This window comes from Taudactylus pleione, unplaced genomic scaffold (genome assembly GCF_031769625.1).
Source record: "Taudactylus pleione unplaced genomic scaffold, aTauple2 ptg000525l, whole genome shotgun sequence".
Lineage (NCBI taxonomy): Eukaryota > Metazoa > Chordata > Amphibia > Anura > Myobatrachidae > Taudactylus > Taudactylus pleione.
Window position 1 is genome coordinate 516,230 of NW_028284927.1, and position 15,044 is coordinate 531,273.

The window sequence follows — 15,044 nt, forward strand, 5'->3', positions numbered from 1 at the left end:
CCCCTCACAGCTTACTAACCTTTGCAGCACTTACTCCCCTCACAGCTTACTAACCTTTGCAGCACTTACTGCCCCTCACAGCATACTAACTTTTGCAGCACTTACTGCCCCTCACAGCATACTAACTTTTGCAGCACTTACTACCCCTCACAGCATACTAACTTTTGCAGCACTTACTGCCCCTCACAGCTTACTAACCCTTTGCAGCACTTACTGCCCCTCACAGCTTACTAACCCTTTGCAGCACTTACTGCCCCTGACAGCTTACTAACCCTTTGCAGCACACACTGTCCTCAGTTCACTATCCCCCCTTGCAGCACTCACTGCCTCCCTCAAATTATGACCTCACCCGTAGCACACACTGACCCCTCATAGCCCCCTTTCCCCGCTGCAGTTTATAACCCACCTAATAGCACACAATGACCCCCTCATAGCACACACTAACCCCATCATAGCCCGCTGTCCCTACTTGCAGTTTATAACCCCCTTAGTAGCATACGCTGACCCCATCATAGATCACTTACCCCTCATAGCTTGCAGTCCCCGTCTCAGCCCCCTAATAGCACACATTGATTTTTCACAGCTTACCCGCATAGCTCACTAACCCCCCCTTGCAACACTCATTGTCCCAATCACAGTACTCACAGGCACCTCCCCCCAGGCAGTGCCACCACACTCACCTGCTTCCCTGGACTGCAGGGTGGGTAAGCGATCACCGTAGCAATGCCAGTAGTTCCATCTTTGGGAAATGAGATGCTGTCCTCCTTGGGCCAGACCACCCACTTCCCTCCTCTCTTCTCTGGCCGGACCGCAGCGGTGTCCGTCTTCTTTGTTAGGGCCCCCTGCCGGCCGTGTTTGCAGCGTGCTGTAATGAGTCAGCAGTGTATGTACTGCTGATAACGCTGCCAGCTGTGGATGGCAGGCCCCTTGACTGCTGTGGGCCCCGGTAATTCCGCCCCTGGCCGGTGAGTTACAGTGTGCAGTGTGCCGCGCACAGGCGGCCGGCTGCACACTCTCAGTCTTTCCCCCTTCTAGAGAGCACCGACAGCCATGCGGTGGAGGGACGTCACACGGTACTCGCGCAGTGCTCCTTTGCGAGAACTGTGATCGGGTCATTTCTTTAGAGAAAGGGACCCGTTCACGGGCCCCCTGTGTCCCGCCGGGCCCTAGGCGAGCGCCTAGGATGCCTAGCGGGAAATCCGGGCCTGATTGGCTGGCACCTTATCTCCTTTCACTCTGTCTCCTAACACTGTTTAGTAAATAGACCCCTAAGTGGCCTAAAGTTTTCGGAGTTTGCTTCCGAGAACAAGCGCCATCTTCAGACGGCGCTTGCTCTCGGATCCCCGCTCTTTCCTATGGGAAGGAGTTCCGGGGATGTGAAGAACCCTCCGCCGCCTCCTCACTACCTCACGCAGTCATAGCTGGGACGACGGGGAGCAGGTAAATAACCCAGCTACTTCTGTAGCTGCAAAACTAACCAAGGAGACAGGTGCTTTTTGCAGCAGCTGTTTCCTCAACGGAGCAATAATGAATTGCTCCGGTGTCACGTTACGGCCTCCGATGATGAATAGGCCCCTAAGTAACATCTGTCATGAGAATCAAATAATCTAATAAAATCGAAGAGACGTCAGTAAGGCACCATCACCTGTGACACCGCGGACCAGGATCACACCAGCGGAGCCTGGGAACACAGAACCCCTGGCACCATGTTTGATTCAGCATGGATCGCAATTCCAACGGTGTGCGCAGATCAAGCGATGGTGTGTACTGCGCCAGCGTGAGTTAGCGTTGCGATCACTCAAGCAGAATAAAACCCATCGCAGAGTGAGTGACTGGACGGCAGCGTTTGGGGGTGGTGACGGGGGAGTGGTCGGAGAAACGCAGGCGTGCCAGTCCATTTGAACGCTGTTGCATGGGCGTGCATAAATTAGCCACTGAGGCGGTATATGCAGCCTGAGCTCTCCCTGCGTGCTACGAGACTTGCACTTTCTGCGGCAGGTCAGGGCTGCTGTGAGGAGCCGATGTTACTTGATGTTTCCGATGTGTACGCAGGACTGTGATGTATTACAGATGACAGATAGCGGCAGTGGGCGTCTCTTTGCTGGCTGTGTGATAGCAATCATTAGCATATTTTCGCAGCAGACCTGCGTGCGATTACGGAGCTGCGATTGCAATAGTGATCCCTGCTGAATGAGGCCCTATCTTTGTTATAGCATTTTATTAGCATTCACTGGGTTCATCTTAGTTGCTGATGGCTTTGGTTATACCACCAGACATTGGGATATAGGGTCTCATTCAGAGCCGCTCGTAAGCGGCCGCTCGTTTGCTCCGAGCGATGTTCGCACATCTGCGCATTCGTACGGGTTTAGTACGCATACGTGAACCAGTCAGTGTGGCCGAAAATCGTGTGCTCACAAAATAGCGAATGCCTGATAATTTGAGTGACAGGATGAGGCGTTTGTGGGTGGTAACAGGGGAAGGTGCTTGAAAACGGGGAGTGGAGATCCGAACGCAGGCGTGCCAAACGGTCAAAACGGGCGTTTTAATGGTGTGTATAATTAATACAGCAGCGTCATCGGCCACGTCACTTGGTTGTCTTATAGCTAGAACTGCTCGCATGATTGCGGTAGGAAAATACAACCACAAGAATAGCGAGCAGTTCATTCGCCGTTCGATGTACTCGATTAACCTAATAAATAGCGGAGATAACGTATGGTGCGAGCGGCCAGGGGGCGTTTTTTTTCAAAATTACGACCGCATGTTTTGTTCGCTCGTTCAGACATGGAGGCGTCAACAGACCGCAAAGAGCGAACGGTCAATTTAAATAGCCTGCCCCTTTTTGTGAACGAGCGAGCACAAATAGCGTCCGGCTCTGAATCAGACCCATAGTGTAAGCAGAGCACAATGCACTTACCACATCCTCTGTACCGTTCTTGCAGGTCCTCCATACGTGGGTGTCATTGCTGATCTGGACTTTGTACGACGTCACCCAGTCATCCCTGCAAAGCAAGCGCACATGGGCTGGTAAATGGCGCCATACAGCAGCGTACTCTGACATATAACAATAACGTGAGATATTGGAAGAGATCAGTGCAACACTACGGGGCCTATTCATCAACACTAAATGGCCCAGTAATCACGCCATTCATCATCAGGGTTCCGGTAGGCAGGGGAGTAGCGAGGATGGTTCCAGTGGAGCATGAGCTCCGGGTGCCAAAATGGACAGAGGGCGCCATCCAGGGTTCCGGAATTCAAGGAGCGCTACACAGTATGACGGCCGCCTGTTGTAATAAGCTCTGCACCCTGTGGAATCTCACTCTAGCACATGTATTCGGTCAATACAAGTTAAATGATCAGAATATATAATACAATCTCCTCTATTGACTAATGACAATGATTCAAAGGAGATAAAAGGCAGATCCTAGGTGCTATACATAAATCAGTGTCAAAGCAGCTACCCCTTACTGTCAGATAGTGCATCCCCCGAAGCTTCTATTCCTCCAATGGGACCTCCATACCCCAGTGTGATACTGCAACTATTTGCTGATTTTCTCTTCACTTCAATATTCCCCTGCAGGCTGGCCATACCCCATTGGCATAGTTCAGTACAGGGAGGCACTATGACATGCACTTTCTCCGGACGCCATGGTTTCTCGCTACTCCCCTGCCGGTAGGACCACCTCATATTCAGCAAACTCCGAAAACCGAAAGTTTTCAGAGCTTCCTTGCGAGAACAAGCGCCATCTTCGGTGACCTTTGTGCAGTGTTGCAGGGGTGCTCGGTAATCTTTGTGCGGTGTTGCAGGGGCACTCAGTAACTTTTGTGCGGTGTTGCAGGGGCACTCAGTAATCTTTGTGCGGTGTTGCAGGGGCACTCAGTAACCTTTGTGCGGTGTTGCAGGGGCACTCAGTAATCTTTGTGCGGTGTTGCAGGGGCACTCAGTAACCTTTGTGCTGTGTTGCAGGGGCACTCAGTAATCTTTCTGCGGTGTTGCAGGGGTACTCAGTAACCTTTGTGCGGTGTTGCAGGGGCACTCAGTAACCTTTGTGCAGTGTTGCAGGGGCACTCAGTAATCTTTGTGCGGTGCTGCAGGGGCACTCAGTAATCTTTGTGCAGTGTTGCAGGAGCACTCAGTAACCTTTGTGTGGTGTTGCAGGGGCACTCAGTAACCTTTGTGCGGTGTTGCAGGGGCACTCAGTAACCTTTGTGTGGTGTTGCAGGGGCACTCAGTAACCTTTGTGCAGTGTTGCAGGGGTGCTCGGTAATCTTTGTGCTATGTTGCAGGGGCTCTCAGTAATCTTTGTGCGGTGTTGCAGGGGCACTCAGTAACCTTTGTGCGGTGTTGCAGGGGCACTCAGTAATCTTTGTGCGGTGTTGCAGGGGCACTCAATAACCTTTGTGCGGTGTTGCAGGGGCACTCAGTAATCTTTGTGCGGTGTTGCAGGGGCACTCAGTAACCTTTGTGCGGTGTTGCAGGGGCACTCAGTAATCTTTGTGCGGTGCTGCAGGGGCACTCAGTAATCTTTGTGCAGTGTTGCAGGGGCACTCAGTAACCTTTGTGTGGTGTTGCAGGGGCACTCAGTAACCTTTGTGCGGTGTTGCAGGGGCACTCAGTAACCTTTGTGTGGTGTTGCAGGGGCACTCAGTAACCTTTGTGCGGTGTTGCAGGGGCACTCAGTAATCTTTGTGCGGTGTTGCAGGGGCACTCAGTAACCTTTGTGTGGTGTTGCAGGGGCACTCAGTAACCTTTGTGCGGTGTTGCATGGGCACTCAGTAACCTTTGTGCGGTGTTGCAGGGGCACTCAGTAATCTTTGTGCGGTGCTGCAGGGGCACTCAGTAATCTTTGTGCGGTGTTGCAGGGGCACTCAGTAACCTTTGTGCGGTGTTGCAGGGGCACTCAGTAACCTTTGTGCGGTGTTGCAGGGGCACTCAGTAACCTTTGTGCGGTGTTGCAGGGGCACTCAGTAACCTTTGTGCGGTGTTGCAGGGGCACTCAGTAATCTTTGTGCGGTGTTGCAGGGGCACTCAGTAACCTTTGTGCTGTGTTACAGGGGCACTCAGTAAGCTATGTGCGGTGTTGCAGGGGCACTCAGTAATCTTTGTGCGGTGTTGCAGGGGCACTCAGTAACCTTTGTGCGGTATTGCAGGGGCACTCAGTAACCTTTGTGCAGTGTTGCAGGGGCACTCAGTAATCTTTGTGCGGTGTTGCAGGGGCACTCAGTAATCTTTGTGCGGTGTTGCAGGGTCACTCAGTAATCTTTGTGCGGTGTTGCAGGGTCACTCACTAATCTTTGTGCGGTGTTGCAGGGGCACTCAGTAACCTTTGTGCGGTGTTGCAGGGGCACTCAGTAACCTTTGTGCGGTGTTGCAGGGGCACTCAGTAACCTTTGTGCGGTGTTGCAGGGGCACTCAGTAATCTTTGTGCGGTGTTGCAGGGGCACTCAGTAATCTTTGTGCGGTGTTGCAAGGGCACTCAGTAACCTTTGTGCGGTGTTGCAGGGGCACTCAGTAACCTTTGTGCGGTGTTGCAGGGGCACTCAGTAACCTTTGTGCGGTGTTGCAGTGGCACTCAATAACCTTTGTTCGGTGTTGCAGGGGCACTCAATAACCTTTGTTCGGTGTTGCAGGGGCACTCAGTAACCTTTGTGCGGTGTTGCAGGGGCACTCAGTAACCTTTGTGCGGTGTTGCAGGGGCACTCAGTAATCTTTGTGCGGTGTTGCAGGGTCACTCGCTAATCTTTGTGCAGTGTTGCAGGGGCACTCAGTAATCTTTGTGCAGTGTTGCAGGGACACTCAGTAATCTTTGTGCAGTGTTGCAGGGGCACTCAGTAACCTTCGCACGGTGGTGCAGGGGTGTTCGGTAAACTTTAAATTATTTAATTATGAGAAGATCGGGCAGACAATGACTGATTTAGATGTGAACGCAATTCCAATATTTATGCAGTTGAGTGATTATTGGCTGATTGCACATCCGTCACGGTCGCTCTACAAACGCACAATAATACCTTGGCAATGCCGCTCACAGTGAGGATTTCTTTGCAAAGTGATTGACATTCAGGGATCCTTTGGGGGCAGTTACAGGGAGCGACAGCAAAAACGCAGAGGCGCCGCGGCTGTATTTGGGGTGTGTCTCAGCATGTTACGGCAATCTTATACACAGTTCCCCTGACCACCCTGCGCAACCAAGGGGTTTTCAGGTGGAATATTATCAAAGGATCTGCGACCAGCGCTGTGCGTATGTACGCATCTGCAAGGATCTGTGCGGCCACCGGTGGCCTCCTCAGTACATTTCCAGGTGGCTGTAGCATTAGCGTATTGGGGCACAGCGGCTGTAGCATTAGCGTATTGGGGCACAGCGGCTGTAGCATTAGCGTATTGGGGCACAGCGGCTGTAGCATTAGCGTACTGGGGCACAGCGGATGTAGCATTAGCGTATTGGGGCACAGCGGCTGTAGCATTAGCGTATTGGGGCACAGCGGCTGTAGCATTAGTGTATGGTGGCACAGTGCCTGTAGCATTAGTGTATGATAGCACAGCGGCTGTATTATTAGCGTATGGTAGCACAGCGGTTGTAGCATTAGGATATGGTGGCACAGCGGCTGTAGCATTAGCGTATTGGGGCACAGCGGCTGTAGCATTAGCGTATTGGGGCACAGCGACTGTAGCAATACCGTATCGGGGCACAGCGGCTGTAGCATTAACGTATTGTGGCACAGCGGCTGTATCATTAGCGTATGGTGGCACAGGGGCTGTAGCATTAGGGTATGGTGGCACAGTGGCTGTAGCATTAGCGTATGGTGGCACAGCGGCTGTAGCATTAGGTTATGGTGGCACAGTGCCTGTAGCATTAGGGTATGGTGGCACAGCGGCTGTATTATTAGTGTATGGTGGCACAGCGGCTGTAGCATTAGTGTATGGTGGCACAGCGGCTGTATTATTAGTGTCTGGTGGCACAGCGGCTGTAGCATTAGTGTATGGTGGCACAGCGGCTGTATTATTAGTGTCTGGTGGCACAGCGGCTGTAGCATTAGCGTATGGTGGCACAGCGGCTTTAGCATTATGGTATGGTGGCACAGCGGCTGTAGCATTAGCGTATGGTGGCACAGCGGCTGTAGCATTAGGGTATGGTGGCACAGGGCCTGTAGCATTAGGGTATGGTGGCACAGCGGCTGTAGCATTAGTGTATGGTGGCACAGCGGCTGTAGCATTAGTGTATGGTGGCACAGCGGCTGTATTATTAGTGTCTGGTGGCACAACGGCTGTAGCATTAGCGTATGGTGGCACAGCGGCTGTAGCATTAGCGTATGGTGGCACAGCGGCTGTAGCATTAGGGTAGGGTGGCACAGCGGCTGTAGTATTAGTGTATGGTGGCACAGCGGCTGTAGCATTAGGGTATGGTGGCACAGCGGCTGTAGCATTAGCGTATGGTGGCACAGCGGCTGTAGCATTAGGGTATGGTGGCACAGCGGCTGTAGCATTAGTGTATGGTGGCACAGTGGCTGTAGCATTAGCGTTTGGTGGCACAGCGGCTGTAGCATTAGGGTATGGTGGCACAGCAGCTGCAGCATTAGTGTATGGTGGCACAGCAGCTGCAGCATTAGTGTATGGTGGCACAGCGGCTGTAGCATTAGGGTATGGTGGCACAGCGGCTGTAGCATTAGAGTATGGTGGCACAGCGGCTGTAGCATTAGGGTATGGTGGCACAGAGGCTGTAGCATTAGGGTATGGTGGCACAGCGGCTGTACCATTAGCGTATGGTGGCACAGCGGCTGTAGCATTAGTGTATGATGGCACAGTGGCTGTAACATTAGTGTATGGTGGCACAGGGGCTGTAGCATTAGTGTATGATGGCACAGCGGCTGTAGCATTAGTGTATTGTGGCACAGCGGCTGTAGCATTAGCGTATGGTGGCACAGCGGCTGTAGCATTAGGGTATGGTGGCACAGTGGCTGCAGCATTAGTGTATGGTGGCACAGCAGCTGTAGCATTAGAGTATGGTGGCACAGCGGCTGTAGCATTAGTGTATGATGGCACAGCGGCTGTAGCATTAGTGTATGATGGCACAGTGGCTGTAACATAAGTGTATGGTGGCACAGGGGCTGTAGCATTAGTGTATGATGGCACAGCGGCTGTAGCATTAGTGTATGGTGGCACAGCGGCTGTAGTATGTGTGGAGGTGATAAGGGGTGGCGAGTAAAACCCAGAAGTGTCGCCACCATTTAGGAAGCAACACGCCCCCTATATGGTCAACAAATACAACAGATGCAATTATCACTTCTTGTATTTAGGCCCTCATTCAGAGCCACTCGCTATTTGCGGTCGCTCGTTCTAAAACAAGGGGTGGCTATTCAAATGAACCGTTCGCTGTTTGCGGTCTGTTCACGCCTCTATGTCTGAACGAGCGAACAAAACTTGCGTTCGTTTTTTGGAAAAATACGCCCCCTGGTCGCTCGCATCCTACGTCATGTCCGCTATTTATTAGATTAATCGAGTACATCGACAAGCGTATGAACTGCTCGCTATTCTTGGGGTTGGTGTTTGCTACCACAATTTTGCGAGCAGTTCTGACTATAAAATAACCCAGTGACGTGGTCCATGACGCTGCTGTTTTAAATATGCACACCCATAAAACACCCGTTTGGACCTTTAAGCACGCCTGCGTTCTGATTTCCACTCCCCATTTTCAAGCACCTTCCCCTGTTACCACCCACATACGCCTCTTTCTGTCACTCAAAATAGCAGGCATTCGCTATTTTGCGAGCACATGAATTTCGGCCGCACTGACTGGTTAGCGCATGCGTATAACGATCCGTACGCATGCGCAGTTGGGCTAACATCGCTCGGAATGAACGAGCGGCCGCTTACGAGCGGCTCTGAATCAGGCCCTTAGCCCCTATAACCGCCTGTGCGCTGCGACGCCTTCAGTGGAGAGCCATTGTTACATTGCTGAGCTATAGCTGGAGATGTGTCAGACCTTCTAAAGACTGAGGACCTCATTCAGAGTCGGTCGTTGCAGGTAAGGGAAAAGGGGCCGGATATGCAAATGATGCACTCGCAAGTTGCGTCGTTAAGATGTGATCGTTAGCTGGCCGATCAAGGGGAGGATGTGGCCGTAAGACAAAAAAAACGCCCCCATCTCGTACGCATTACACGTCATCTCTGGGCATATAAGGATTAATCGAGACCATCGGGAACCATCGGAACTGGTCGTAGAGCTTAAGGTTGACCATATCCTCTCTTAAGCACTACGATCATGTCAATGTACAAACCTCCCATGTCACGTGTGCTATGAAACTACTTAGTTAATTATGCACTCCCATAAACCGTATGCACTCCCATAAAACGCCGTTCGCATAATTAGGCGCGTCTGCATTCGGATCTCCACTCCCCCGTTTTTAAGCACCTTCCCCTGTTACCACCCACAAACGCCGCAATCTGTCACTCAAACTACCGACCTGGCTGTGTTCAAGGAGAGAGATATTTCAGATCGTAGCAGCTAGCTTGCGCACACGCATTGCGAACTTTACGCATGCACAGTTTAGCGAACATCAGTGGCGTACGACCGTGCGGCCGCAACGACCGACTCTGAATGAGGTCCTGAAAGTGGAGAAGTTACCCATAGCAACCAGTCAGCTCCTACTTATCATTGCACAGAACATTCATTTTGTTTCCCATCTCTGTAATCTCCGGCTGGAGTGTCCGTACTTACGTCCATATTGAGTTCTTGCCCTGGGTGATGATGCCGGTGAAGCGAGTGAGTCTTCTGGCGTCCACCTCAAACCACTGGTTCTTGTTCTTCTCCCCGGCACACCAGGCGCCGTCATAAAAATCGTCGTCATAGATCCCGGACTGAGCGATTCAGAAGGAGATGAGAAGTCGTTACTATAATTCCAGCTCAGTACTGTAGGTGACTTTTATGCCTACACCTGGGGCTTTCATGTGTTGTAACCTATTATATTATACCCTACTGTGTTCTACTGTATTATGTTGTACCACATGCAAAGATATCGAATTGGAGACAGTCACATGTACCGTACCAATGTGAGACAGTCACATGTACAGTACCGATGTGAAAATATCATGTACAGTGCCGATGTGAGACAGTCACATGCACCAATGTGAGACAGTCACCTGTACTGTACCGATGTGACAATCTCATGTACAGTGCCGATGTGAGACAGTTACATGCACCAATGTGAGACAGTCACATGCACCGTGCCGATGTGAGACAGTCACATGCACCGTGCTGATGTGAGACAGTCACATGCACCATACCGATGTGAGTCAGTCACATGCACCGTACCGATGTGAGTCAGTCACATGTACCGTACCGATGTGAGACAGTCACATGTACCGTACCGATGTGAGACAGTCACATGTACCGTACCGATATGAGACAGTCACATGTACCGTACCGATGTGAGACAGTCACATGTACCGTACCGATGTGAGACAGTCACATGTACCGTACCGATGTGAGACAGTCACATGTACCGTACCGATGTGAGACAGTCACATGCACCGTACCGATGTGAGACAGTCACATGCACCGTACCGATGTGAGACAGTCACATGCACCGTACCGATGTGAGACAGTCACATGCACCGTACCGATGTGAGACAGTCACATGTACCATACCGATGTGAGCAGGGCTGTCTTAACAGCAGTGTGGGCCCTGGGTAAAGCAATGCACTGGGGCCCCTACCCACCCATTCACGGGAAAAAATTTAAATGGTCAATAAAATTACAACCTCCTGCATGCCCATCAGACCTCCCACACATGCAGAGAGACTCTGTCTGAAGCTGGCGGATGAAGTGAAACTGGGACTGAGGTGAGTACTCGTCACTGGGGGGAGGATGGGATGGGGGAGGTTAGATTAGAATATAGTGCACCGGCGTCCGGTTTAAAAAAATATCACAAATTTACCAACTGGCCGTGGCTGCAGGGGGGCAGGTTGGCGGGCCCCTAGAAGCTTCGGGCCCTTGGGCAACTGCCCAACAAGCCCAATGGAAGAGATGGCCCTGGATGTGAGACAATCCCATGCACCGTACCGATGTGAGACAGTCACATGCACCGTACCGATGTGAGACAGTCACATGCACCGTACCGATGTGAGACAGTCACATGTACCGTACTGATGTGAGACAGTCACATGCACCGTACCGATGTGAGACAGTCACATGTACCGTACTGATGTGAGATAAAAATTTTCTTTTTCGGGATATAAACTAAGCATAAGAATAATAAAGAAGTGCCTTCAACATATCATTTACTATGGAGCAATGTGTTATAATATAATAAAATGAATGTGTGGCATCAGTTATAGTGAGTATTTATACAACAAAGTACAGACTCGGTGCCCGATGCCAGCTACTGAGGCTAAGAGCCCTCACTCTGCCAAACACACAGAGTCTCAGAATGAGTGAAAATAAATATTCAGCTGAGACATGAAAATTTCAGAGAAAAGTTCAGAGAATGAGAAGCTTAACAGGGTCACATTTTCCTTCCAGTGAGGAGTAATTGGTCTATTTTCAGTATATTTCCAGCAACAGAAGAGAGGAAAGGAGACGGTATCTGAGGACAGGTCTGTACTGTGAGTGTAAAACTCAGCATTGTCAGTGTGTCTGTCCCACCTGTATATTGAGACGTCCTCGGTGGGAGCCCAGACCATATCGTTTAATGCTGGAAGCCCTCAGCTGCTGGTCAGACACCCTCAGAGACTCCAGGCCCAGCGGAGGACACACTACAAGGAATGCAGAAAGATTGAGCATGAAAACCCCTGACCTGAGGTCACAGGGTCACTCGGACGCAACAATCGTCACACCACAACCACAGAACATTCTGCTCATCTGACCAACTAGATACTGTACATTGCTATAGGAGGAATGAGATACATTGCTATGAGAAGAATGAGATACATTGCTATGGGAAGAATGAGATACATTGCTATGGGAAGAATGAGAGACATTGCTATGGGAAGAATGAGAGACATTGCTATGAGAAGAATGAGAGACATTGCTATGGGATGAATGAGAGATATTGCTATGGGAAGAATGAGATACATTGCTATGGGAAGAATGAGAGACATTGCTATGGGAGGAATGAGATACATTGCTATGGGAAGAATGAGAGACATTGCTATGGGAAAAATGAGAGACATTGCTATGGGAAGAATGAGAGACATTGCTATGACAAGAATGAGATACATTGCTATGGGAGAATGATTGATGATACATTGCTATGACAAGAATGAGAGACATTGCTATGGGAAGAATGATTGATGATACATTGCTATGAGAAGAATGAGAGACATTGCTATGAGAAGAATGAGAGACATTGTTATGAGAAGAATGAGAGACATTGCTATGAGAAGAATGAGAGACATTGTTATGAGATGAATGAGATACATTGCTATGGGAAGAATGAGAGACATTGCTATGAGAAGAATGAGATACATTGCTATGAGAAGAATGAGAGACATTGCTCTGGGAAGAATGAGAGACATTGCTATGAGAAGAATGAGAGACATTGCTATGGGAAGAATGAGAGACATTGCTATGGGAAGAATGAGAGACATTGCTATGAGAAGAATGAGAGACATTGCTATGGGAAGAATGAGAGACATTGCTATGGGAAGAATGAGATACATTGCTATGGGAAGAATGAGAGACATTGCTATGGGAGAAATGAGATACATTGCTATGCTATGGGAAGAATGAGAGACATTGCTATGGGAAGAATGAGAGACATTGCTATGAGAAGAATGAGAGACATTGCTATGAGAAGAATGAGAGACATTGCTATGGGAAGAATGAGAGACATTGCTATGGGAAGAATGAGAGACATTGCTATGAGAAGAATGAGATACATAGCTATGAGAAGAATGAGAGACATTGCTATGAGAAGAATAAGAGACATTGCTATGAGAAGAATGAGAGACATTGCTATGAGAAGAATGAGAGACATTGCTATGGGAAGAATAAGAGACATTGCTATGGGCGGAATGAGAGACAATGCTATGGGAAGAATGAGAGACATTGCTATGGGAAGAATGAGAGACATTGCTATGGGAAGAATGAGAGACATTGCTATGGGAAGAATGAGAGACATTGCTATGAGAAGAATGAGAGACATTGCTATGGGAAGAATGAGAGACATTGCTATGGGAAGAATGAGATACATTGCTATGGGAGGAATGAGAGACATTGCTATGGGAGGAATGAGAGACATTGCTATGGGCGGAATGAGATACATTGCTATGGGCGGAATGAGAGACATTGCTATGGGAGGAATGAGAGACATTGCTATGGGAAGAATGAGAGACATTGCTATGGGAGGAATGAGAGACATTGCTATGGGAAGAATGAGAGACATTGCTATGAGAAGAATGAGAGACATTGCTATGGGAAGAATGAGAGACATTGCTATGAGAAGAATAAGAGACATTGCTATGGGAAGAATGAGAGACATTGCTATGGGAAGAATGAGAGACATTGCTATGGGAAGAATGAGAGACATTGCTATGAGAAGAATGAGAGACATTGCTATGGGAAGAATGAGATACATAGCTTTGAGAAGAATGAGAGACATTGCTATGAGAAGAATGAGAGACATTGCTATGAGAAGAATGACAGACATTGCTATGGGAAGAATAAGAGACATTGGTATGGGAAGAATGAGAGACATTGCTATGGGAAGAATGAGAGACATTGCTATGGGAAGAATGAGAGACATTGCTATGGGAAGAATGAGAGACATTGCTATGGGAAGAATGAGAGACATTGCTATGGGAAGAATGAGATACATTGCTATGGGAAGAATGAGAGACATTGCTATGAGAAGAATGAGAGACATTGCTATGGGAAGAATGAGAGACATTACTATGGGAGGAATGAGAGACATTGCTATGGGAAGAATGAGATACATTGCTATGGGAAGAATGAGAGACATTGCTATGAGAAGAATGAGAGACATTGCTATGGGAAGAATGAGAGACATTGCTATGAGAAGAATGAGATACATTGCTATGGGAAGAATGAGAGACATTGCTATGGGAAGAATGAGAGACATTGCTATGGGAAGAATGAGAGACATTGCTATGGGAGGAATGAGAGACATTGCTATGAGAAATATTGCTATGAGAAGAATGAGAGACATTGCTATGGGAAGAATGAGAGACATTGCTATGGGAAGAATGAGAGACATTGCTATGGGAAGAATGAGAGACATTGCTATGGGAGGAATGAGAGACATTGCTATGAGAGGAATGAGATACATTGCTATGGGAAGAATGAGAGACATTGCTATGGGAGGAATGAGATACATTGCTTTGAGAAGAATGAGATACATTGCTATGAGAAGAATGAGAGACATTGCTATGGGAAGAATGAGAGACATTGCTATGTGAAGAATGAGAGACATTGCTATGGGAAGAATGAGAGACATTGCTATGAGAAGAATGAGATACATTGCTATGAGAAGAATGAGAGACATTGCTATGTGAAGAATGAGAGACATTGCTTTGGGAAGAATGAGAGACATTGCTATGGGAAGAATGAGATACATTGCTATGAGAAGAATGAGAGACATTGCTATGGGAAGAATGAGATACATTGCTATGAGAAGAATGAGAGACATTGCTATGTGAAGAATGAGAGACATTGCTTTGGGAAGAATGAGAGACATTGCTATGGGAAGAATGAGATACATTGCTATGAGAAGAATGAGATACATTGCTATGGGAAGAATGAGATACATTGCTATGGGAAGAATGATTGGTGGAGGGGAATGAGGAACATAAAATGTGGTGACACCAATAATAAGATAGAATGTTCTCTTGGTGCTGGTTTCTCTATTGGTAATCCATTAAAAGTATAAAATTGTTCTCAATATAATTTTTCAGAAAACATTAGTATAATAGCTTTTTACCAGGAAATAGTTGACCTATATCATAATGTAATGACGCGTTTCGCTGATCATCTATCAGAATTAGTTATCCTGTGATATTTGTGATGAGAGCGCTTTATATAAAGGAGAGGTGT

At 48.6% G+C, this 15,044-nt stretch overlaps 1 protein-coding gene across 1 annotated transcript in view; it reads right to left on the reverse strand.

The window, feature by feature from the left end:
* Positions 1 to 15,044, reverse strand: part of LOC148501218 (putative carboxypeptidase X1) — a 237,032-nt gene that overhangs the window by 38,422 nt on the left and 183,566 nt on the right. The window contains exons 3-5 of the mRNA XM_088450810.1: positions 11,637 to 11,746; positions 9,711 to 9,850; positions 2,915 to 2,999 (exon numbers count right to left, since the gene is read on the reverse strand). Of these exons, the coding sequence (XP_088306936.1) occupies positions 2,915 to 2,999; positions 9,711 to 9,850; positions 11,637 to 11,746 (335 nt within the window). The remainder of the gene's footprint in view (positions 1 to 2,914; positions 3,000 to 9,710; positions 9,851 to 11,636; positions 11,747 to 15,044) is intronic.